At 39.8% G+C, this 27,555-nt stretch overlaps 2 protein-coding genes across 2 annotated transcripts in view; one reads left to right on the top strand and one right to left on the bottom strand.

The window, feature by feature from the left end:
- The window catches only part of LOC133615477 (ubiquitin carboxyl-terminal hydrolase 37-like), a 107,796-nt gene that overhangs the window by 13,298 nt on the left and 66,943 nt on the right, over positions 1-27,555 (top strand). Inside the window, exon 2 of the mRNA XM_061974094.2 lies at positions 7,694-7,757. The gene's annotated coding sequence lies outside the window, so the exon portion shown is untranslated. The remainder of the gene's footprint in view (positions 1-7,693; positions 7,758-27,555) is intronic.
- The window catches only part of LOC133615130 (uncharacterized), a 44,942-nt gene continuing 29,662 nt past the window's right edge, over positions 12,276-27,555 (bottom strand). The window contains exons 17-22 of the mRNA XM_061973491.1: positions 24,148-24,389; positions 23,999-24,065; positions 23,843-23,934; positions 18,041-18,200; positions 17,145-17,210; positions 12,276-12,341 (exon numbers count right to left, since the gene is read on the bottom strand). Coding sequence (XP_061829475.1) covers positions 12,276-12,341; positions 17,145-17,210; positions 18,041-18,200; positions 23,843-23,934; positions 23,999-24,065; positions 24,148-24,389 — 693 coding nt within the window. The remainder of the gene's footprint in view (positions 12,342-17,144; positions 17,211-18,040; positions 18,201-23,842; positions 23,935-23,998; positions 24,066-24,147; positions 24,390-27,555) is intronic.

Below are 27,555 nucleotides of genomic sequence, written 5' to 3' on the forward strand. Positions count from 1 at the left end.
TAAGTTAATTCTAGCGAGTATGACCAGATGTTTTGGTCGCATCTCAAGGGGTTCAATGTGACATCTGTTACACCAACTAATGACGGGTATGCTTGGAACTCAAATTTTTGCTTGCAACTTGAAGCATAACAATTAACCGAGAGACAGCTCTTATCTCAAAACACTCTTAAGTTGAGGTACTCTAGAAAGAGGTTCCGCAGCCTCCGAAGCAGAGCCTCCAGGTTCCCTCAGGCCGTAAGACTCTTGAACGCATCATAATTAAATTATCCCCTCAACTCCCTCCAAAATGGATTAACTCGCTGGAATAAAAAAGACAATACAACATACATCCATAAACGTGGACGCATGTGAAAAAGTGCAATATATTTATCTGTACAGTAATCTATTTATTTATGTATATATGTTTATATATATATTTATTTATTTTATATATATATATTTATATATTATTTATATATATTTATTTATTTATATATGCACCTTATTGCTTTTTTATCCTGCACTACCATGAGCTTATGTAACGAAATTTTGTTCTTATCTGTGCTGTAAAGTTCAAATTTGAATGACAATAAAAAGGAAGTCTAAGTCTAAGTCTACAACTGTAATGTGTTGATGGTGAAGCTCATCATATTCATACTCCTGTTAAAATAACAACACTCTTCTAATAAGGTTCATTTCTAACTTGCAAAGTCCCAAAAAGCAAAACAAAGACATTTTCTTCAAAAATGACCCCGCGCATACATCCTCATCAACCAAAAAAATTGCATAATTGATTTTTTGGGGGCCCAAATCCAGTCAAAAAAACTATTAGGTGACCTGAGTGGTGCTGCACATAAGAGATGGTCTTACAATCTGGCACGTTTGTTGCGCTTTATCCAAGACAAATGAGCAAATATTGTCAGCAATATATGGCTTGCTTTTGTCATTTATTATCATAATCAATAATAATATTGGTGATAATGCAATCACCATCCAAATCTCCAATCTGCCTCCAAAAATTTTTTTTTCCAACTCCACGGCCGCGCACCTGCCATGTTCACTTGTCACGGCGGAACTGTTTACTACACTCGGCATCTCAGCGCAGTGGTCTCACGACTCTTGCACTGCAAGTGTGTTTCCATGGCAACCAAGTGTAGTATTGTGAAGAGAAGCAAAAGAGACAGAGAGACATCGATGCCAACGCTGCTCTATGGTCCCTTGCTGCCTCTCTTCCATCTTTAAAATAGCATGTCAAGACCAATGCAACATATTGTTCAAAACATTTATGAAATGTATATGGATGATGCCTTATGCTGCTAAGGCGGTTAAAGGTCGTATCGCATCATTTTGCATCCTGGGAGAATATGGAGTGGAGTCTGTAAAATATAGCTCGCACTAAAGGAAGCCTAAATGAAATGTAGTTTAAATTTCAAGCACTAGCTAATGGCAGCAATCCAGGAAACATAAAGTTGATGAAGATTTGTAGAAATTCTTGATTAAAAAGAGGACACAACTGCTATAGTCCCATCAAATGAGGAAAAAAAGCTGCATTAAAATGTGAGCTTTAATTAAGATAAAATGCTCAGTTTAGATATGGGTCACATAAAAAAAAAATTATTAAATTCTGTACTTTTATAAGTACCGACCTAATTCACGTAAAATCAAATGGTGCCATATTTCAATACCTTTTGTTGCACGTGACGTCACGTCTTGTTGCAGATTTGGAACCGGCTCAAGCACTTGTCTGGGAAACAAGCACTCAGACAGGTTGCATCTAGGTCAGGGGTGTCAAACTCGTTTTCATTGAGGGCCAATTCGCAGTTACATATATATATATATATATATATATGTATATATATATATATATATATATATATATATATATATATATATATATATATATATATATCTGCAACAAGACGTGACGTTACGTACAACAAAAGGTATCAAAATATGGTACCGCAATAAGGCGCTTTTGGTAGCCATCCACAAGCTTCTGGCAAGCTCCTGGTTGAATTTTTGACCACTCCTCTTGACTAAATTGGTGCAGTTCAGCTAAATGTGTTGGTTTTCTGACATGGACTTGTTTCTTCAGCATTGTCCACATGTTTAAGTCAGGACTTTATGAAAGCCATTCTAAAACCTTAATTGTAGCCTGATTTAGCCATTCCTTTACCACTTTTGACATGTGTTTGGGATTATTGTCCTGTTGGAACACCCAACTGCGCCCAAGACCCAACCTACGGGCTGATGATTTTAGGTTGTCCTAAATAATTTGGAGGTAATCCTCCTTTTTCGTTGTCCCATTTACTCTCTGTAAAGCACCAGTTTCATTGGCAGCAAAACAGGCCCACAGCATAATACTACCACCACCATGCTTGACGGTAGGAATTGTGTTCCTGGGATTAAAGGCCCCACTTTTTCTCCTCCAAACATATTGCTGGGTATTGTGGCTAAACAGCTCAATTGTTGTTTCATCTGACATCACATGGACCAAGATAAGACCTTCTGGAGGAAAGTACTGTGGTCAGAGGAAACAGAAATTGAGCTGTTTGGCAAAGTCCTGACTTAAACGTGTGGACAATGCTGAAGAAACAAGTCCATGTCAGAAAACCAACAGATTTAGCTGAACTGCACCAATTTTGTCAAGAGGAGTGGTCAAAAATTCAAGCAGAAGCTTGCCACAAGCTTGTTGATGGCTACCAAAAACACCTTATTGCAGTGAAACTTGCCAAGGGACATGTAACCAAATATTAACATTGCTGTATGTATACTTTTGACCCAGCAGATTTGGTCACATTTTCAGTAGACCCAAAATAAATTCATAAAAGAAACAAACTTCATGAATGTTTTTTGTGACCAACAAGTATGTGCTCTAATCACTCTATCACAAAAAAAGAGTTGTAGAAATTATTGGAAACTCAAGACAGCCATGACATGATGTTCTTTACAAGTGTATGTAAACTTTTGGCCACGACTGTATACAGTACAACTTAAGAAAATGATCATTGAAAGCAGTATGATAAAGTACAATGTACATTAAATTAATACATTTTGTACTGTCGATAATGCAAATTGGAACACATTGATATGTGAAAATGGCACTTTGAGGACACAGTACCAACTAATAAAGTACATTAAAAAGGTATTTAGCATGCAAACAAAGGTCATGTGATCAGTGTCCGTATGCTTCCTTGGACACACATACACTGTACAAAACTATATGCACATTTACACGCATACATACTACTCAGACGGATAGTTATTGAATGCATTCTTCTTGCATTATTGCAGACGTGTGAGTCAAAGTGGAGTGGCAATGAAAGCTATTCCCTGCACAAAATAATGAGATACAAGATACATACATACGCGATACAAGAGCTGTATTATAAATTCTGCTTTTGTAAAGACAATAATGCTTTAATTGAAAATCTGTTTGAGCTGAGCTGTATTGTTTTGTTGTGTGCTGGGAGTGGGGAGTTACAAGTGTGTAAAATTAGCAGATTTATACCTTTGGAACATGTTGAGGGTTTTTTTTCTAGCTCTCTTCTGACATCTAGTGGTGATTGTTAATTCACACCAACATTTGTGTTAGTACTGTCATGAGTAGGGTTGGGTACCTTTTATATTTGAACCAAAACAGTACCAATACCAGATACCTTATTTGTAATTTAGTTTAGTAATAAAATATATTCTTGTGTTTAACATCTAACACTAAGCTGATAATAATAAATGAGCTTTGCAGTTTTCTTACACAGCTGGGTGTCATTTGCATGTTTTATATACTAAACTTGCAAGTATGCATTCTGTGTTTATACAGTAAGCATTTTACTTTTTTAAACACTACCTATATGATTGCAACATGCATCTTAGTTTTAGTTTTATTTTTGATTGCCAAATGTGGAGGTGTTGAAACCGCCATATAAAATCGCCATTGCTAATCAATATCGCATATCCAATGTAAATTAGCATCGAGCTTGCTTGGAAAGTGTGTCACCTGTACAAACATACATATACACACACTGTACATATACATTCACTGTACAAACATACATATACACATACTGTACATATACAAGTAGGGTTGTACGGTATACCAGTATTAGTATAGTACAGCGATATTAATTAATCATTTTTGGTATTATACCGCCTCTGAAAAGTATCGGACTTTGAATATGACCAATGTATGATCCTGTAACGACTTGGTATCGGATTGATACCCCAATTCGTGGTATCATCCAAAACTAATGTAAAGTATCAAACAACAGAAGAATAAGTGATTATTACATTTTAACAGTGTAGTGTAGATAGAACATGTTAAGAGAGAAAGTAAGCAGATATTAACAGTAAATAAACAAGTAGATTAATAATTCATTTTCTACCACTTGTCCTTAGTAATTTTGACAAAATAATAGAATGGAAAATGACACAATATGTTACTGCATATGTCAGCAGCTAAATTAGGAGCCTTTGTTTGTTTACTTTCTTCTAAAAGACAAGTTGTCTTGTATGTTCACTATTTTATTTAAGGACAAAATTGCAGTAAGAAACATATCCAGTATTTAATATACCGTAAGATTTTTTTTGTTAAAATATAGCCAATAATGCAATTTTTTGTGGTCCCCTTTATTAAGAAAAGTATCGAAATAATAAATATTGGTATCGGGACAACACTAATACATACACTCATGCATATAATCACGTTTCATCAAACAAACATATATTAACGTTGTTGCCCTAGGGGAAACTGGGTAACACATGGTACACTGACAAAGCTTAACCTATTGTTACTATAACAATCTACAAGGTTAATACAGTTTGCTTCTCCTTCTTCCTCGCCAATGATCTGCTTTCTTTTGTGTTTCAAGTTATTATTGCATTTATGTATTGTTGCATTTGAAACAATTGTATTGTTGATAATAGAGGTCATTATTGTTAGTATTCATTATCAACAGTGCTATTTCTATTGGTATTTGTATTGCTCCATTTGTAGTGTAATAATGGTCATTGTCATTTCTGTATTATTAATATTTATTTCACTAACTGCTTCTTTGCTATCTTTTTTACCATCATATTTGTACATATCCTATTTGCTGATGTTGTTCTATTGTTGTGTTTGATGTTGTTGTCTCTCTGTCTTATCCCCCTCTTGTCCCTGCAATTTCCCCCTCTGTCTTCCTTTTTTTCTCTTTCTCTCCACACCAAATAATATTATAAATCAATTTAATAAAGTCAAATACAAATAAAGCAACAAGAGAATCATCCCACACTTCTCTTTTGTAAAGTGATTTTGTACAGCCGATATGGGCATCTACATCAACAAAATGATTTGCCTGAGAAGCTGGACAGGACAAAAAAAAAAAAAAGGAAAGTGGGTCACCTTACTTTCAAGCGCTTGCTTGCTCTGGTGGCCACAAAATCCACCTAGGGACCATTTGTGGCCTGCAAGTACTTTTTTTATTGGCCGGCAACATATGAAAAAACTGAAATTAGGGCTCCACTGAAAATACAATAAAACGCTTCAGGGGCAAAAAGTTGCAATGTTACAAGATATGAAGTCAATACGGTCCATCTATTTTTTTATAGGGCTTGTCCTCAGTAAGGCTATCACGGCTGACTTCAGGCAAAACGCGGCACCCGTGGGTTGGCAGCCCATTGCAGGACATATAGACAAACTTCCACTCATGCTTATGGACAATTTACAATCCCAAATGAATCAAGAACAAGTAATCCCTACACAGGGATTTGAACCTTCAATCACTGTGAGACCAGCATGCTAATGATAAGACCACGCTGCAGCCCCATTAAAAATAATTGTAAATAATTTAGACTTAGACTTGGACTTAGACTAACTTTAATGATCCACAAGGGAAATTGTTCCACACGGTAGCTCAGTTTCAAAGGATGGAAAGGGTAAGGATGGAAAGAATAATGCAGGTATTAAGTAGACTAAAAATGTACCATAGTAGCAATATAAAATATAACATATAAATAATATTTACATATTATATATACAGTATATAATATATACTGATATATTATATTATTATGTTATATTATATTTTCATATAATTTATGCAATATATAACAAATCCCAATTACCATGTACAATATTACAGTATATGTTACAGCTGCAGCAAAAAATAAATAAAAAATACAAATAAAACATGAAAAAGCAGCATAAAATAGATCCAGCAGTAAATAGACATTATAAACAAAGAGAGGTAGCTAACATAGAAGTGGTCAGGTAATAGACAGATATCATCTATTGCTGTATGGCTGTATTTGTTTAGCTTTTCTTTAAACAAGTGATATTTAAGCCATATTATTATGATGCAGTATCTTGACCTGCATTAGAGATGTAATATTATAACAGTGTTAATACTGTTTGACTATAATTTTCTCTGTGCCAATTTATTGAAAATATGTTTCAATGTATCCTCTAGTTCTCTTTGTAGAGACAATAAATAAATCCTATTCTGTTTTAAATGCCAGTTACAGTTCACTGTACATATGTGAACATGTGTTACATGTAGGTATACCTTTGAACAAATGGTACACAATACAGTAGTACCTCAATTACGAGCGCAGTTGTTTCTGTGAAGGAGCTCTTAACTAAAAACACTAATACGTCATTGAAATTATTTGGAAATATTTAATTGTTGCTTAGTACACCCAAAACAGCACAATTTTAACATGTAACATGCTTTTTAAACAGAAAAAATTACTTTTTGATAAGAAATATTGTATAAAAACAATAAAATAGATTGTACTACTAACAACTACAGTAGTTTTATGAAGTAATGTAATAATAATTTACGGTATTTAATCTGAGAGTGGACTGCTACGGTATCTCCTTCCAGCTGCTTCACCGTCAAACACACCATCAGCAGCTTCTCCATAATTTTCATGGATAAATGTCAACCGTTTGGATATTATCTTAACATCTTTGGCTGGCGTTAGACTCGTTCTGCCTTGGTGTGGTGCAGAGTAGCAGTGATACGCTCCAAGTGCTTCGCCAAGTTCGCTCTGTTGTGTTCTTGATGATTTCTTTCTTTAATTTAACAAATACCATCCACATGTTCTCCTCAGCACTGTCCTTCACACTCACTTCCTTCCTTCCCTTGGTTAGAAAACAAAGTGGCATTTTCTACCCCAACTATTGGCGGGGAGGCTTGTCATTCAAATTTTTGCTTGCAACTTAAAGCATAACATTTAGCAGAAAGACAGCGTTTATCTCAAAATACTCGTACACTTTTTTGGAAATATTGCCTATCGTTCACAATCATGATGAAAGACATGACTAAGGATGTAAATGTATTTTTAATGCATTCTAAATATTAAATAAATGTCAATAAAAGTGTGAATTGCTCTATTCTGCAGATATAGTCCTACAAAAAACATTCAAACACCTATTAAGGTGTTATATACATGTTGTAATTATGTTTGTAATGTAGTAACCTGCACATCTATAATTTACGTATTTTGATCATTTTAAGCATAAGCGGCTCATTAATTTCAAAAAATCATCGCAACGTTCGCTTTTTTAACAATATCACTGATTACTGCTGACTACAGACTTCATGAGAGCCAACAAACATAATAAAACATTACCTACTGTACAAGGTCTGCTGTCATTAGGATGCCGACTGCTAGGATGTTCAAATATTCCCAACCAACCAAGCATCTTTTCGTGTCGTTCTCGCCATTTTAGGTCTAAATTGGCTGTCAACGTGTACCAACTTGTCGGACTACATCCTCGTCCTTCTACTATACAGGTGAGGCATGATTTACGATCTACTATACAGTTTGACGTGCAAGGAAACGAGAAAGCAGCCGATAAATCGATTATGTCAACATTGGCACACAAGTGCCATAGTTTGCCTGTGTTAGCGCTTATAATAACAATATCACCGATACATAGTTAATACTCAAGTCAAGAAATGTAAATGTAGTATTGTTGGCACTTATTGGATGTTTTTTTTATTGGGTTTTATGGCCGGAATAGATGACCTCCCATTGGCTCCACTGTAAGCGGACTTTTATTTACATTTATTTACGAGTTGGAATGCATCCAAAAAAATACATCTGTCGTCATGTTTTTGAACGATAGGAAAATTCAAACAAAAAGTGCAGTTCCCCTTTAAGTTGAGGTACCAGTGTATTTCTTTAACAGTTATCATTTACAAATATTATATATTATTATTATTATATTATCTTGTGTTTCTTTATATTTTTACTTAATCAATTGATTTATTGTTTTATTGAATGTGCATTTTCCTTTTCCTTTTTAGGGACGGCGTGGCGCAGTGGGAGAGTGGCCGTGCGCAACCCGAGGGTCCCTGGTTCAATCCCCACCTAGTACCAACCTCGTCATGTCCGTTGTGTCCTGAGCAAGACACTTCACCCTTGCTCCTGATGGCTGCTGGTTAGTGCCTTGCATGGCAGCTCCCGCCATCAGTGTGTGAATGTGTGTGTGAATGGGTAAATGTGGAAGTAGTGTCAAAGCGCTTTGAGTACCTTGAAGGTAGAAAAGCGCTATACAAGTACAACCCATTTATCATTTATCATTTACTGAAAATTGTAAATGTTATGTTATTCTAGTCCATACTACACCGTCTGTTAATGCCACTGCCATAGTAGCAAAGTAAGTCCTCGGTGTGGACAATGCTAAAGAAACAAGTCCATGTCAGAAAACCAACAAATTTAGCTGAACTGCACCAATTTTGTCAAGAGGAGTGGTCACAAATTCAACCAGAAGCTTGCCAGAAGCTTGTGGATGGCTACCAAAAGTGCCTTATTGCAGTGAAACTTGCCAAGGGACATGTAACCAAATATTAACATTGCTGTATGTATACTTTTGACCCAGCAGATTTGGTCACATTTTCAGTAGACCCATAATAAATTCATAAAAGAACCAAACTTCATGAATGTTTTTGTGACCAACAAGTATGTGCTCCAATCACTCTATCACAAAAAAATAAGATTTTTAGAAATTATTGGAAACTCAAGACAGACATGACATCATGTTATTTTCAAGTGTATGTAAACTTTTGGCCACGACTGTATGTCTATTATTTTCATAAACCTGACACATCTTATACTATACAAATATTTTATTACGAAAGGAAATATAGCCGCAAGGTCCTCAGAATTTTAGACAAATGTTTGCCTAGCATTTATTTTATTTATATATGTCAGTCGATGAGGTGGCGACTTGTCCAGGGTGTACCCCGCCTTCCGCCCGATTGTAGCTGAGATAGGCTCCAGCGCCCCCCGCGACCCCAAAGGGAATAAGCGGTAGAAAATGGATGGATGGATATATGTCAGTCTCATTTCAAAACAGAATCATGGTTTTACTTGCTTTGCTAAACTAATTTAGCACAAATTCCATGGTAGGGAAATGCTTTGAGTGACAGTGCGTGACACAGTGTTTTGTTTTCAATTTGTCTTGCAAAGTAAGACATGCTTGAGGATCTTATGTAAGCACAACACTGTTTACCTTTGAGTTTCTCTTCCACAAACACAGTCAAACAAATCATCGAGGAGGGGTGACTTTCCATTTGTTTTCTACTGTCTTTGGTACTGACTGACAAGCCATATTGTTTATCTGTAGCATGAATCAAGCTATGAAAGTGTGAAAAGTACAAATTCAGTATAACAGGTTGTTAGAATGTTTATTGGATACAACTTTGGTTCACATAGAAATACAAATGTAAAGTCAATCAATCAATGTTTATTTATATAGCCCTAAATCACAAGTGTCTTAAAGGGCTGCACAAGCCACAACGACATCCGCGGTACAGAGCCCACATAAGGACAAGGAAAAACTCACAACCCAGTGGGACGTCGATGTGAATGACTATGAGAAACTATGTGGGTGACCCCCCCCCCCCCCCCCCCCCGTGGGTGACCCCCCCCCCCCCCCCCCCCCCCCTCTGAAAGTGAGTACACCCCTTACATTTCAGCTTTTCTATTATAGTATATAATAGGAGACAATACTAGAGAAATGAAACATGTTTTTTACCAAAGAGCCAGGGCCCTTAGTTGGACTGCGAGCGCCCCTTAGATCAGTGTTTTTCAACTACTGTGCCGCGGCACACTAGTGTGCCGTGAGATACAGTCTGGTGTGCCGTGGGCGATTATGTAATTTCACCTAATTGGGTTAAAAATATTTTTTTCAAATCCGCAAATAATGTGCCGTTGTTGAGTGTCAGTGCTGTCTAGAGCTCGGCAGAGTAGCCGTGTAATACTCTTCCATATCAGTAGGTGGCAGCAGGTAGCTAATTGCTTTGTAGATGTCGGGAACATGGTTTGTCGTGATCACAATATGCGGGAGGCAGCATGTAGGTAAAAAGGTATCTAACGCTTAAACCAAAAATAAACAAAAGGCGAGTGCAGCTAAGAAAAGGCATTGAAGCTTTGGTATGGCTATGCAAAACACAACTAAAATTTAAATGGCTGCAAAGTAAACAAAAACAGAATGCTGGACGACAGCAAAGACTTACAGCGTGTCGAGCAGACGGCGTCCACAAAGTACATCCGTACATGACATGACAATCAACAACGACCCCACAAAGAAGGATAGCGTCCGCACAACTTAAATAGTCAGATGCGGGTAATAGCGCTCAAGTAAGACATGGAACTTCTACAGGAAAATACCAACAAAACAGGAAAAGCCACCGAAATAGGAGCGCAAGACAAGAACTAAAACATGACACACAAGAAAACGTCAAAAACCTCAAAGTAAGTCACAACGTGATGTGACAGGTCGTGACAGTACACTTACTTTGAGACAAGAGTTATAGTGAAGCATGGTATGTTATGGTTTGAATTAATATCCAACAATTGCGAAAATGACTTTTTATTGTCAATATCGGCTGCTGAGTTTAATTTGTCAATGATTTCTGCTGGTGGTGTGTCTCGGGATTTTTTCAATGAATAAAATGTGCCTTGGCTCAGAAAAGGTTGAAAAACACTGCCTTAGATGGACACCAAAGATATGTTACTCAGTTGTAATACACTTGTCCACCACTTGTGGCAGTAATGATAGTATCAAGCAAACGGAAGAGGTCTGCAGCTAAAGTCCTAGAAAAGTTTCTTTAGCGCAAAAAATATGAGTAAAGTGGTGACGCTGTCTTTTCACTTGCACTCTGATTTTATTGACAATTTATTTAGGAAACATATTATTATGTATTATTAATGTAGTTCGAATGTAAATATTTTCACACCGCATAATTGTATGTAAATGTATGTTTTATCGGGTTTTTATGAGTGCCTTCTTTTGCAGTGTATTTTTTTTTAACCAGCCTGACCTAAGCCTTGATGAATCCTAGTAAGTAGGTTCGATATAATTATTCATACCATTAAAATCAAGAGTAAGATTAATAATTCAGTGTTAATATTTGAGTGGGCCCCACGGTAGCGGAAAGGTTGGACATCTTGCTCTCATCTCAGCGTAGTGCGTCATTTTTATTTTATTTTATTTTATTTTATTTTAATTTATTATTTTTTAATTATTTTCCATTTTATTTTATTTTATTTTAATTTAAACCTTGCACACCCCTGTGTGTTTTTAACCCTTACAAGCTGCTGGAAATGTGAATATCTATTTATCTATCTATCGACAGTAGAGAAGGTATTCACGTGACCTCATTCTTAGGTGGATCTCGCGTGAGAGGAAGAGGGGGGGCAGGGGGGTGTTGGTAATCATTTTGCAATGCAGTCTGCTGAAAATGATTGAAAGTGCCACTCTACATAGCAACTGATAGATAGATAGATAGATAGTACTTTATTGATTCCTTCAGGAGAGTTCCCTCAGGAAAATCAAAATTCCAGCAGCAGTGTACAGAATTGAGATTGAATTTAAAAAGTAAAAAGTAAATAATGGGTGTATAAATGGAAACAAAATACAAAAATATTACAATAAGAATAAAAATAAAAAGCAACAATGACAACAAAAATATAACAGTAAAATAAGAATATAACAAGAGAAACTAGGCAGTAGTGACCATGTTATGAAAACGTATTGATTGATGCTGTGGTCAAAGTTGGAATTGCTACAAAACACATTTTAAGATATTCAACACTCTACTGCCGTCTGGCAGCTAGAGTCTATAGTGCACCCCCCAATTCGTCACGTTTCAGGTGTCAGGTAAACCTACACTGACTACTCAAAAGTTGAATTTCTATCGTACTGTCCCTTGAGGAGGGCTGGTGACATGACATCCACAACAATAGCATTAGTTGTAATGACTAATGGTTTGAAGTGTTTACATTATCTTTATTTAAATTCCTCATTTTCTCACACTGGCTTCATCCTCGTCGTTGTCGAGGTCCTCGGACACTGACTGTGCATCTTTCTGTTGAAAGAACAACATTCTTCTTTGTTTTACGCATATTTCGATCACAACAAGGCAACACTACTGTCACTAGGGATGTCCCCATCCGATATTTTGATCGGATCGGCCGCCGATATTTGCAAAAAATGCGTATCGGCAAGGCATGGGAAAATGCCGATCCAGATCCAGTTAAAAAAACAAAACTCCGCTCTGTGTTTTCCAACGCACCTATTTAAATAGTACATTCCACTTTTCTGCTGCTCCCTATAATTTCCGTTCCGCATTTTCCAGCACACCTTCAACACATCCACAGGTCTGTGGATTCTAACGCAGTTGCTTTTAGCTGCTGGCATTACATGACATGCTCTTCTCACTCTTTTCTGTGTCTGTGCTTCTCACAGACAGCAAGCGCACCTTCTTACACACGTCACATACTGTCACGTCATACGTCACATGCACAAAATCAAATAAAAAAATAAGCGCATAACAATTTTCGACACACGGACACGACAGAGAAAACAGTTTTCGTCATCATTGTTCAAATATTATAACGTCTGTCGAGACGCTTATGTCCGTTCGGTGCCACACGTCCACACCATCAAAATGCAGAGGCAAACATTTCCAGATCAACACCGTATGAACATTTTTTTGATTTTTTTAGTTGTGATTTCCTTCTCTGCATGAAAGTTTAAAAGTAGCATATATTAATGCAGTATGAAGAAGAATGTTTTAATGTAGACATGCAAGCCTTAAAAGAACATTTTGAAAATCAAGACTACATTTCCTGCAAATGGATGCATTTCTACCCTATATTTTAACTTTAGATTTATTCTCATATCAAACTCTTTTGGCTGTCTTTTTGACACTTACATCCGGCGCCCCCCTCCACACCCTGGATTATAAATAATGTAAATAATTCAATGTGATTATCTTGTGTGATGACTGTATTATGATGATAGTATATATCTGATAGTATATATCTGTATCATGAATCAATTTAAGTGGACCCCGACTTAAACAAGTGTAAAAACTTATTCGGGTGTTACCATTTAGTGGTCAATTGTACGGAATATGTACTTCACTGTGCAACCTACTAATAAAAGTCTCAATCAATCAATCAAAACACATAGAATCATCATACTGCTGTGATTATATGCATCAAGTGTTCATTCAAGGCTAAGACAAAATATCGAGATATATATCGTGTATCGCAATATGGCCTTAAAATATCGCAATATTAAAAAAAGGCCATATCGCCCAGCCCTTGTTTCAATGATGCCATTTCTGTTTGTCATGTATAATTTTGGGGTTGGGGCACGATGGCGAGCGCCTGGTGGCCGGGCCTGTCCCCATGGGGCCCGGCCGGGCACAGCCCGAAGAGGCAACGTGGGTCCCCCCTCCAATGGGCTCACCACCCATAGCAGGGGCCATAGAGGTCGGGTGCAATGTGAGCTGGGCGGTAGCCGAAGGCAGGGCACTTGGCGGTCCGATCCTCGGCTACAGAAGCTAGCTCTTGGGACGTGGAACGTCACCTCGCTGGGGGGGAAGGAACCTGAGCTAGTGCGCGAGATAGAGAAGTTCCGGTTGGATATAGTCGGACTCACCTCGACGCACAGCAAGGGCTCTGGAACCAGTTCTCTCGAGAGGGGCTGGACTCTCTTCCACTCTGGCGTTGCCAGCAGTGAGAGGCGACGGGCTGGGGTGGCAATTCTTGTTGCCCCCCGGCTCAGAGCCTGCATGTTGGAGTTCAACCCGGTGGACGAGAGGGTAGCTTCCCTCCGCCTTCGGGTGGGGGGACGGGTCCTGACTGTTGTTTGCGCTTACGCGCCAAACAGCAACTCAGAGTACCCACCCTTTTTGGATTCACTCGAGGGAGTACTTGAGAGTGCTCCCCCGGGTGATTCCCTCGTTCTACTGGGGGACTTCAACGCTCATATTGGCAACGACAGTGAAACCTGGAGAGGCGTGATTGGGAAGAATGGCCGCCCGGATCTGAACCCAAGTGGTGTTTTGTTATTGGACTTTTGTGCCCGTCACGGATTGTCCATAACGAACACCATGTTCAAGCATAAGGGTGTCCATATGTGCACTTGGCACCAGGACACCCTAGGCCGCAGTTCTATGATCGACTTTGTAGTTGTGTCATCGGATTTGCGGCCTCATGTTTTGGACACTCGGGTGAAGAGAGGGGCGGAGCTTTCTACCGATCACCACCTGGTGGTGAGTTGGCTGCGATGGTGGGGGAGGATGCCGGACAGACCTGGCAGGCCCAAACGCATTGTGAGGGTTTGCTGGGAACGTCTGGCAGAGTCTCCTGTCAGAGAGAGTTTCAATTCCCACCTCCGGAAGAACTTTGAACATGTCACGAGGGAGGTGCTGGACATTGAGTCCGAGTGGACCATGTTCCGCACCTCTATTGTCGAGGCGGCTGATTGGAGCTGTGGCCGCAAGGTAGTTGGTGCCTGTCGTGGCGGTAATCCTAGAACCCGTTGGTGGACACCGGCGGTGAGGGATGCCGTCAAGCTGAAGAAGGAGTCCTATCGGGTTCTTTTGGCTCATGGGACTCCTGAGGCAGCGGACAGGTACCGACAGGCCAAGCGGTGTGCGGCTTCAGCGGTCGCGGAGGCAAAAACTCGGACATGGGAGGAGTTCGGGGAAGCCATGGAAAACGACTTCCGGACGGCTTCGAAGCGATTCTGGACCACCATCCACCGCCTCAGGAAGGGGAAGCAGTGCACTACCAACACCGTGTATGGTGCGGATGGTGTTCTGCTGACCTCGACTGCGGAAGTTGTGGATCGGTGGAGGGAATACTTCGAAGACCTCCTCAATCCCACCAACACGTCTTCCTATGAGGAAGCAGTGCCTGAGGAATCTGTGGTGGGCTCTCCTATTTCTGGGGCTGAGGTTGCTGAGGTAGTTAAAAAGCTCCTCGGTGGCAAGGCCCCGGGGGTGGATGAGATCCGCCCGGAGTTCCTTAAGGCTCTGGATGCTGTAGGGCTGTCTTGGTTGACAAGACTCTGCAGCATCGCGTGGACATCGGGGGCAGTACCTCTGGATTGGCAGACCGGGGTGGTGGTTCCTCTCTTTAAAAAGGGGAACCGGAGGGTGTGTTCTAACTATCGTGGGATCACACTCCTCAGCCTTCCCGGTAAGGTCTATTCAGGTGTACTGGAGAGGAGGCTACGCCGGATAGTCGAACCTCGGATTCAGGAGGAACAGTGTGGTTTTCGTCCTGGTCGTGGAACTGTGGACCAGCTCTATACTCTCGGCAGGGTCCTTGAGGGTGCATGGGAGTTTGCCCAACCAGTCTACATGTGCTTTGTGGACTTGGAGAAGGCATTCGACCGTGTCCCTCGGGAAGTCCTGTGGGGAGTGCTCAGAGAGTATGGGGTTTCGGACTGTCTGATTGTGGCGGTCCGCTCCCTGTATGATCAGTGTCAGAGCTTGGTTCGCATTGCCGGCAGTAAGTCGGACACGTTTCCGGTGAGGGTTGGACTCCGCCAAGGCTGCCCTTTGTCACCGATTCTGTTCATAACTTTTATGGACAGAATTTCTAGGCGCAGTCAAGGCGTTGAGGGGATCCGGTTTGGTGGCTGCAGGATTAGGTCTCTGCTTTTTGCAGATGATTTGGTCCTGATGACTTCATCTGGCCAGGATCTTCAGCTCTCACTGGATCGGTTCGCAGCTGAGTGTGAAGCGACTGGGATGAGAATCAGCACCTCCAAGTCCGAGTCCATGGTTCTCGCCCGGAAAAGGGTGGAGTGCCATCTCCGGGTTGGGGAGGAGATCTTGCCCCAAGTGGAGGAGTTCAAGTACCTCGGAGTCTTGTTCACGAGTGAGGGAAGAGTGGATCGTGAGATCGACAGGCGGATCGGTGCGGCGTCTTCAGTAATGCGGACGCTGTATCGATCCGTTGTGGTGAAGAAGGAGCTGAGCCGGAAGGCAAAGCTCTCAATTTACCGGTCGATCTACGTTCCCATCCTCACCTATGGTCATGAGCTTTGGGTTATGACCGAAAGGACAAGATCACGGGTACAAGCGGCCGAAATGAGTTTCCTCCGCCGGGTGGCGGGGCTCTCCCTTAGAGATAGGGTGAGAAGCTCTGTCATCCGGGGGGAGCTCAAAGTAAAGCCGCTGCTCCTCCGCATCGAGAGGAGCCAGATGAGGTGGTTCGGGCATCTGGTCAGGATGCCACCCGAGCGCCTCCCTAAGGAGGTGTTTAGGGCATGTCCGACCGGTAGGAGGCCACGAGGAAGACCCAGGACACGTTGGGAAGACTATGTCTCCCGGCTGGCCTGGGAACGCCTCGGGATCCCCCGGGAGGAGCTGGACGAAGTGGCTGGGGAGAGGGAAGTCTGGGCTTCCCTGCTTAGGCTGCTGCCCCCGCGACCCGACCTCGGATAAGCGGAAGAAGATGGATGGATGGATGGATGTATAATTTTGTCTATTTTGTGTTTATCCTTGAATAAACAGGTCAGTTTCTTGTTACCAACCATTGTGTATTATTCAAACTCACCTAATTCAGCTGGCTAGTTGTTATCAAGAGTACTAAAACCCTTTTCAACATGATTCTGACAACTAAGTAGGCTAAATAACTTTAAACTTGAATACATGCTTGGATAGGCCATTATCGGTCAGTATCGGTATCGGTCAGTATCGGTATCGGATCGGAAGTGCAAAAACAATATCGGTATCGGATCAGAAGTGCAAAAACCTGGATCGGGACATCCCTAACTGTCACACATGCACAAAACCAGATTATAGAACATTGCATTCAGATTGTGCAGGATTACCGAATGTAAACAAACTGGTTATACTCACTGCGGAACTTTCTTCTTGCTTCCTGCTGAATGAACATGTCAACCATTTCATGTACTCCTCCCTGACCTACAACATATGTTGAAATAAAATCACCCTATTCTAATACATCATGCCATTTTAAACACATTTAACTACCCATAGCAGACAGAAATGATTAAAGGACAACTGTCATGTCTGGGATCATGTTTTGTTTAAGTTATGTTCTGTTTGGTTTTTGGACTCTTTTTAGTTCCTGATTTTTCACTCCCTTGTCTTGTTTCTATGGTTACCCATTAGTTTCACCTGTTCCACGTTTGGACTCACACACCTGTCACCAATCATGTCACTGTTATTTAAAGCCTGTCTTTTTCTGTTGGTCGGGCTGGCGACATTCTGTCAAGGCGTAGACTGTGAGGGTTTTGTTTTCCCGAGATGCAAATATTGGAGTGGACGTGGCGTGAAGGTAAAAACATCATTTAATTTTACTATAACAAAAAGAACAAACTAAAGGTGCGCACAAGGCGTAAGTACAAACTTGGCTAAGAAAACAAAACTAGCACTTGGGCAAAAACTATGAACATGAAATAAATAACACTTGCTAACTGTGACATGAATAAACAAACACTTACTTGAAAAGCATGGAACTATGGCATGGAACACATAATCAATGGAGTAACAGGGATAACAGAGTTAATGTCGCCAGGCCGACCAACAGAAAAAGACAGGCTTTAAATAACAGTGACATGATTGGTGACAGGTGTGTGAGTCCAAACATGGAACAGGTGAAACTAATCGGTAACCATGGAAACAAGACAAGGGAGTGAAAAAGCAGGAACTAAAAACAGTCCAAAAGCCAAACAGAACATAACTTAAACAAAACATGATCCCAGACATGACAACAAGAGAAGTCGTCTTACCTCTTTGTTGAGCACACAGTGGACTATATAGAGGACGGTCCCTTGCTGGGAATTGAGTATGATAAAAAGGACTTGGAAGAAAAGGTTGCTCTGATATAGACCAATAATCCACGCACAGCCCAGTATGACAAACTGGGCCACAATCTTAAAAACAATCAACCTGCAAAAAAAAAAAAAAAAACATTTACAATTTTTCAGTCACTGAAAATGTCGTAATAAACTGCACGTTTTATTGGTAATTTCAGACAGAAATATTTGAATTAAAGCAAAAAAAAAATATGTATATTAAGATAATCTGCAGCCTTAATTTATTTCAATATAATTGTATTTTATTTTATTTAAGCTTCTCCTTATTATAATTTGAAATGAATTATTAACAATGCACAGTGTTCATGTGCTATGGTCTTAGTGCCTCACATACTTTAAAGTAGCAGTAGGTACCCATTTAAATTTCATGTTACCATTACTTATAGTTTTTAAGTGTTCTAAGAGCATAGGAAGTGTTTGTAAGAGTGTGTGAAAGCTGAGTGGACTAAAAATGGAAAAAATCATAAAAAAAACATTGCGTCCATACTTCGCATAATTGTACTTACCATAGTCGGACCTGAAACGTAAGCCCTGCGATAATCAAGGGACCACTGTCCTGTATTTCTATTTTGCTAATTGAATTCTTAGTTTTATTTGTGTCTTCTTTTTTATTCCATAATTTTCCTTAGAGGAACTGTACTTTTGGGGAAATTTGCCCATCATTGACAATTCTTTTCAGAGACAAACATATATATATATATATATATATATATATATATATATATATATATATATATATATATATATATATATATATATATATATATATGTATATGTGTATGTGTATGTATATATATATATATATATATATATATATATATATATATATATATGTGTATTAGAGATGCGCGGATAGGCAATTATTTCATCCGCAACCGCATCAGAAAGTCGTCAACCATCCGCCATCCACCCGATGTAACATTTGATCAGAACCGCATCCGCCCGCACCCGCCCGTTGTTATATATCTAATATAGACGATGCAAGGCATTAGTGAGGTTATAAAGCTTTTGCCTGTTAAAGAAAGGAGACTGATCCAATGCATTGCAGACATTCGCGTGCCACGCTGTCACGACCCAGACGCACACCAGTGCGCAATCATATGGGAGCCGCGCTGAGCGCACCTCCAAGCGCGTCTCGCTGCCGGCGACGGCCGCGTATGAGCCCGACGCTCCAGCGCCATCCATTTTCAGGGCTAGTTGATTCGGCAGGTGGGTTGTTACACACTCCTTAGCGGGTTCCGACTTCCATGGCCACCGTCCAGCTGCTGTCTATATCAACCAGGGTGAGCCCCACCCCTTTTGTGAGCGCACTGCGCACGGAGTGACCCCTGTTACGCGCCCCCGGCAATGGGGGTGCCGGGCAGGTAAGCTGCGCGGGCGGAGCGCGCGGAGTGACCCCTGTTACGAGCCCCCGGCCACGGGGGTGGCGGGCAGGTAAGCTGCTTACCTGCTGCGCGTGACGCCGGCCGCGGCGAAGGCGGACGAGGCGGGGTGTCGGTGCGGTGGGCGCGGTGGTGACCCTGGACGTGTGTCGGGCCCTTCTCGCGGATCGCCTCAGCTACGGCTCCCGGTGGAGCCCTCTCGGGGGAAGGGGCCTCGGTCCCGGACCCCGGCGAGGCGTCCCTTCTCCGCTCCGTAAAAGTGTCCATCTCTTTTCTTTTTTTTCTTCTGTTGTGGCATGTGCAGCAGGTGCCTGCTCGTTTTTCGTATGTGGGTAAAAACATTTAACTATGTATATATATTTCCGAATTGGTTTAACTGCCACCCGCCTGAATCTATTTAAAATCTTTTTATTTTTTTATTTCAACCACCGGACCCGACCCGACCCGCGGATAAAATCTAATTTTTTTTAAATTCATCCGCCCGATCCGCGGATAATCCGCGGACTCCGCGGTTGTGCCCGCAAACCGCGCATCTCTAATGTGTATGTATATATATATATATATATATATATATATATATGTATGTGTATGTATATATATATATATATATATATATATATATATATATATATATATATATATATATATATGTTTGTCTCTGAAAAGACATGTATATATAAGATATGTATATATATATATATGTATATGTTTCCCTTTTTTATGCATTCTAACTCATAAATAAAGGCTAACAAAAGTCAGCTAACAACGGAGTCACTCTCGTTTATAAGGTGCTCTAAAATGCATCCAAAACCCTCCATTATTGTTTTATACACACTTTGTAAGTGAAGTGAATTATATTTATATAGCGCTTTTCTCTAGTGACTCAAAGTGCTTTACATAGTGAAACCCATTAGCTAAGTTACATTTAAACCAGTGTGGCACTGGGAGAAGGGGGGTAAAGTATCTTGCCCATGGACACAACGGCAGTGACCAGGATGGTGTAGGCGGGGATCGAACCTGGAACCCTCAAATTGCTGGCATGGCCGCCCTAACAACCCAGCCACGCCGCCCCGATATAGTTATATGTGATGTATATTTAATTACATGTATACTTAATGATAAGTACTGTATATATGTAATGTAGTAACAGGCACATTCAAAACATGTAATATTTACGTATTTTTGAATACGAATTGAATTAATTGTTAAGTGCTTAACAAGAAATAAAAACTTGGAACACAATAAAACAATCACTTACTGTACAATGTCTGCTCTCACTGGGATGACAAAAAAAAAGTGCCCCAAACGAGCGTATAGTTCCTTTCTTTCTCGCCATCTCCGGGTAGAAGTTGGATATCAGAGTTGACCAACTTCTCGGTTCAAGATTCAAGATTTAAGTTGCTTTATTATTGTCCATTCTTTAACATGTACAAGACATATAAGAACTAAAATTTATTTTTCGGCACAGTCCCACTAAGAGGAGAGATACGTTACAGGGGGACAAGACGGCACCGCCAACGGATCAGCCACTTACAGCGCTCCTTAAAAAAAGGTGGGAAAAAGGTGATATTGGAAAAGGGGCGAAGAGTAAAAAAAATATCAGTATAAGGCTGGACCCACGGGAGGGGTCCAGACTGAGTCCAAGGAAAAAACCTCACATAGGATAGCACACAAAAACATGATACATATAATCACAACAACTCGCAACAGAGGGGGTGGGGGGATTTGGGGCCCTGGAGGCCGGCCTGCTGCTATAAAGCGCTACTCAGCCGTCCATAACCCCAAAGAGGAATTAAGCAGAACCCTCTACTATCCAGGTGAGAGGCCTGATTTATGATCTAGAATTAACTTTCACCAACTCATAAGCGATGCACCAGCTCACCAACTCAATATGTCAATAAGCGAGTTAGCCCAATGTGATCACGGCGCCGCTAATGATATTTTGACTGCATGAATGCGAATAGTCACAATATCGCTGGGTTAATATTCAGGTCACAAGATGTAAATAGACTATTGTCGGCTTTTTAAAAATGTTTTTAGAGGGCTTAATGGGCGCAATAGATTACTCCCATTATCTGCATTGTTAGCCACATTGTACTTGCCATATTTTACCAATTAGAATGGATAAAATTGTAAATAAATATATGTGTTCTTATCACACATAGGGATTGTGAATGATAGGCAAAATACCCCCCATGAAAGTGCAGTCCCGCTTTAACATTGCACAAGTTATATAGAGGTGTTTTATTTTTTCAACAGCTGGGTTCTTTCTTTTTACAAGAAGTGACCAAATTTAAATAGCGAAATGTAAGCCGTCAAATTAGTGTGAGTGTCAAAATGTAAAATGAATTATTAGTAATATACTGTACTTGGCCCTGCGATGAGGTAGCGACTTGTCCAGGGTGTACCCCGCCTTCCGCCCGATTGTAGCTGAGATAGGCTCCAGCGCCCCCCGCGACCCCAAAGGGAATAAGCGGTAGAAGATGGATGGATGGATGGATGTACATGGATAAGAAGTAGGACTAAATAGACACGTTGCATTGTGCTAGTGAACCCTGTTATTTTCCTTAACTTGTTAATAAGCATGTCAAAATAAAACTTACAGTATGCAGGGTCAAATGGGACAGAATTAAATAAGTATATATTTAAATAAATACTTAAATGTTTCATTCATAAATTTAAATTGCAATTACATAAATAAATGTGTCATTAATTAATTTCATATAAAATTACTTAAATGTATTTATATTTGAATGATTATTTAATTAATTACTTCACAATTAAATTGTTTTATGATTTGATTAATTATTTCATGATGTGATTATTTATGTTATTGTTTATTTATTTATTTAATTTTATTGTTTATTCCATGAATCTGTGTGTCAGCACTTCATGAATGTATTGTATATGTGAAACTCACCAATCAAAGTCATAAACTGGTTCATTTATTGAGAAAGAAAATCATGATCCATTAATTATTGGGACATCATTAAATCAAGAAATTATTAATTAAACATGCAATTATTTAATCGTGAAATAAATAATTAAATTGTGAAATAATTAAATATTGATTAGATATAGAAGTAATTAAACAGCTAAATAAATAAACATACTTTTACATTATATTCATTAATGACACGCATCGCAAAAAAGTTGGCACATGGGCATTTGTACCACTGTGTTACATGGCCTTTCCTTTTAACACTCAGTAAACGTTTGGTAACTGAGGAGACCAATTTTTTCAAGCTTTTGAGGTGACATTATTTCCCATTCTTGCTTGATGTACAGCTTAAGTTGTTCAACAGTCTCCGTTGTTGTATTTTATGCTTCATAATGCACCACACATTTTCAATGGGAGACAAGTCTGGACTACAGGCCGGCCAGTCTAGTACCCCCACTCTTTTACTATAAAGCCACGCTGTTGTAACACGTGGCTTGGCATTGTCTTGCTGAAATAAGCAGGGGCGTCCATGATAACGTTGCTTGTGCTGTATGTACCTTTCAGCATTAATGGTGCCTTCACAGATGTGTAAGTCACACATGCCTTGGGCACTAATAGACCCCATTACCATCACATATGCTGGCTTTTGAACTTTGCGCCTATAACAATCCGGATGTTTTTTTTCCTCTTTGGTCCAGAGGACACGACGGCCACAGTTTCCAAAAACAATTTGAAATGTGGACACATCAGATCACAGAACACTTTTACAATTTCTATCAGTCCATCTTAGATGAGCTCCGGCCCAGCAAAGCCGGCAGCGTTTCTGGGTGTTGTTGATAAATGGCTTCGGCTTTGCATAGTAGAGTTTTAACTTGCACTTACAGATGCAGCAACGAACTGTAGTTACTGACAGTGGTTTTCTGAAGTGTTCCTGAGCCCATGTGGTGATATCCTTTACACATAGATGTCGGGTTTTGATGCAGTACCGCCTTGAAGGTCCATAATATAATTGCTTACGTGCAGTGAGTTCTCCAGATTGTCTGAACCTTTTGATGATATTACGGACCATAGATGGTGAAATCCCTAAATTCCAGCTTTTTTGAAACATGTTGCAGGCATCAAATTCCAAATGAGCTAATATTTGCAAAAAATAACAACGTTTTCCAGTTCGAACATTAAGTATCTTGTCTTTGCAGTCTATTCAATTGAATATAGGTTGAAAAGGATTTGCAAATCATTGTATTCTGTTTTTATTTACGATTTACGCAACGTGCCAACTTCACTGGTTTTGGGATTTGTAGTTTATGCCCATAATTCCCACTAAGGATTTGTTTTATTTATTTTGTGAATTCTTGGAATTTCGCAAGATTTAAACCAAAGAGCAAGATTCACCTTGTGTCTCTGGACTGAGAGACATCACTTCTCATGTTGGCCAAAGTGGGTCTCAGACACCATAAAGTTGCAAAGAACAAGATGACGTTCAGCTGGTGGAAAAAGCATAGTCACACAGCAGTTGTATCTCCATACCAAAGTTATTTTCACACTCACAGCAAGGACAGTTATGACTGGTCCTGTCAAGGCCCAGTGGAAGTTCTGCCTTTGCGACAGCAAGCAGCTGAAATTCACCAGAACATTAGCTCGTCTCCTCTCAGACATGAATACTAACCATGATGGAGTCTGCTGTTCATGTCACTCACTCCTTGAAATCCGTGACTCCGTACCCGTCCGAGTAGACCAGGGCGGAAACACCCACGATCACAAATGGGACACCGTAGCCGACCAGATAGAGCAACAGCTTAGGAAGTCCGTCCCTCTGGATCACCTGCACCCTGGAGAGCTTTCGGACCAAGAGGTAGAGCTGCAGGGCCTCAAGCAGCATCCACATGAAACCGGCAATCATAAAGAAGTGGAGAAGTCCTGCTATGACGGTGCAGGCCAACTGTGGAGACATCAGGAGTGGCCTCAAGAAAGATGCTTTTTCTGGATGAAGGGTGTCAGACTCGCCATGTCGCAATTATGGCTGCCCTCAAAGGGCCATTTGTAAAAATGAATAATTTATGAATATAATAGCCTTGATAGACAGTCTGTATATGCAACTGTTTTTGATTATTATCTTTTAAACTAACCATTTGATGGATAACTTGCTTTGAAATCGTAAGTCAAGGTGACAGGCAGTTATTTGTTTTTTTTTGATAACCCAAAAAACCTCATAAAATGATCTGGCTGCCCACTTAAAATTATGTGGCAGAACGCTTAAATTATGTGGCAGACCACATAAACTATTAGGACTATTCACAGTAAAAAATAAAAAAATAAAAAAGCATTTAAGAAACATGTGAAGTCACTTTTTAGACTTAGGAGTTAATCTTTCATGTTATCAGTTTGAGAACTTTTTTTTTCTCTCTTCTTTTCCTTTTTCCTTTCTTTTATTGTAACTAGATTTGCGTATGTTCTGTAACTGGATCTGTGTACTAGGGCTGCGAATCTTTGGGTGTCCCATGATTCGATTCAATATCGATTCTTGGGGTCACGATTTGATTCAAAATCGATTTTTTTCGATTCAACCCGATTCTCGATTCAAAAACGATATTTTCCCGATTCAAAAGGATTCTCTATTCATTCAATACATAGGATTTCAGCAGGATCTACCCCAGTCTGCTGACATGCAAGCAGAGTAGTAGATTTTTGTAAAAAGCTTTTATAATTGTAAAGGACAATGTTTTATCAACTAATTGCAATAATGTAAATTTTTTTAAACTATTAAATGAACCAAAAATATGACTTATTTTATCTTTGTGAAAATATTGGCCACAGTGTGTTGTCAAGCTTATGAGATGCGATGCAAGTGTAAGCCACTGTGACACTATTGTTCATTTTTTTTAATTTTTTATAAATGTCTAATGATAATGTCAATGAGGTATCTTGAATCACTGCTATGTTGAAATTGTAACTAATATTGATACTGTTGTTGATAATATTCATTTTTGTTTCACTACTTTTGGTTTGTTCTGTGTCGTGTTTGTGTCTCCTCTCAATTGCTCTGTTTATTGCAGTTGTGAGTGTTGCTGGGTCGGGTTTGGTTTTGGAATTGGATTGCATTGTTATGGCATTGCTGTGTATTGTTTTGTTGGATTGATTAATCAAAAAAAATAAAATAAATAAAAAATAGAAGGAAAAAAAATAGATTTTTTAAAAAATGAGAATCGATTCTGAATCGCATAACGTGAAAATCGCGATTCGAATTTGAATCGATTTTTTTCCCACACCCCTACTGTGTACTGTTATTTTTTATTATTTTGAGAATTTTCTTTTTCTTTTCCTTTTTCCTTTTTTTTTATTGTAGCAGGATCTGCGTATGTTCTGTAACTGGATCTGTGTACTGTTATTTTATTCTATTATTTAGAGATTTTTCTTTTTCTTTTCCTTTTTCCTTTCTTTTGTTTGTAACTGGATTCGTGTATGTTTTATAACTGGATCTGTGTATTATTATTTTACTTTTAACTATTGAAAAGGACCTCAGGAAGATTAGCCTGGCGTTTGTGCGTCGGCTAATGGGGATCCTCAATAAACAGTAAACTTATGTGGCGGACCACATAGAATGATGTGAAGAGCCATTTAAAAGGCCACGCACGATGATCTGGCGGCCAATATAAATGAGATGGCGGATCACATAAAATGACGTGGTGGACGACATAAATGAGATGGGTGATCACATAAATTAGGTAGCTGTCCACATAAAATTAAGTGGCGGGCCACGTAAATAATATGGCGAAATACATACATGATTTGGCAGACCACGTAAAATGACGTGGAGGGCCAGATAAAATGATGTGGTGGACAACAAATGACATGGTGGGCCACATAAATGATGTGTGGGGTCATTTTAAATAATGTGACAGATCACATAAATGTTATGGTGGGCCACATAAACAATGTGGTGGACCACACACATGACATGGTGGGCCACATAAATGATGTGTGGGGTCATTTTAAATAATGTGACAGACCACATAAATGAGGTGGCGGTCAACATAAAATGATGTGGCAGGCCACCTAAAATATGTGGCAAACCACATAAATGAGGTGGTGGACGACCTAAATGACATGGTGGACCACCTAAATGACATGGTGGGTCACATAAATGTTGTGGTGGACCACATAAATTTTGTGGCGGACCACATAAATGATACGGTGGATGACATAAATGACAATGTTGGGCCACATAAATGTTGTGGTGGACCACATAAATGAAGTGGCGTACCACATAAATGATACGGCGGATGACATAAATGACATGGTGGGCCACATAAAACAATGTGGTGGACCACACACATGACATGGTGGGCCATATAAATGATGTGTGGGGTCAATTTAAATAATGTGACAGACCACATAAATGATGTGGTGGGCCACTTAAAATGACATGTCGGGTCATTTTAAATAATATGATAGACCACATAAAATGAAGTGGCAGTCTACATTAAATGATGTGGCAGGCCACATAAAACATGTGGCAAACCACATAAATGAGGTGGTGGGCCACATAAATGACATGGTGGGCCACATAAATGTTGTGGTGGACCACATAAATGATACGGCGGATGACATAAATGATATGGTGGATGACATAAATGAGATGGCGGATCACATAAATTAGGTAGCTGTCCACATAAAATTAGGTGGCGGGCCATGTAAATAATATGGCGAAACACATACATGATTTTGCAGACCACATAAAATGACGTGGAGGGCCAGTTAAAATGCCGTGGTGGACAACAAATGACATGGTGGGCCACATAAAGTGGTGGGCCACGTAAAACAATGTGGTGGACCACATACATCACATGGTGGGCCAATTAAATGATGTGTCGGGTCACTTTAAATAATGTGACAGACCACATATTACATGTGGCAAACCACATAAATGAGGTGGCAGGCCACTTAAAATGATGTGGCGGACAACAAAAATGACATGGTGGACCACATAAATGGCATGGTGGACCACATAAATGTTGTGGTGGACCACATAAATGATGTGGTGGTAAACATAAATTTATATAGAAAGCCACATAAATAATGTGGCAAACCACATAAATGAAGTGCTG

The sequence above is a fragment of the Nerophis lumbriciformis genome, linkage group LG22 (assembly GCF_033978685.3).
Source record: "Nerophis lumbriciformis linkage group LG22, RoL_Nlum_v2.1, whole genome shotgun sequence".
Taxonomy (NCBI): domain Eukaryota; kingdom Metazoa; phylum Chordata; class Actinopteri; order Syngnathiformes; family Syngnathidae; genus Nerophis; species Nerophis lumbriciformis.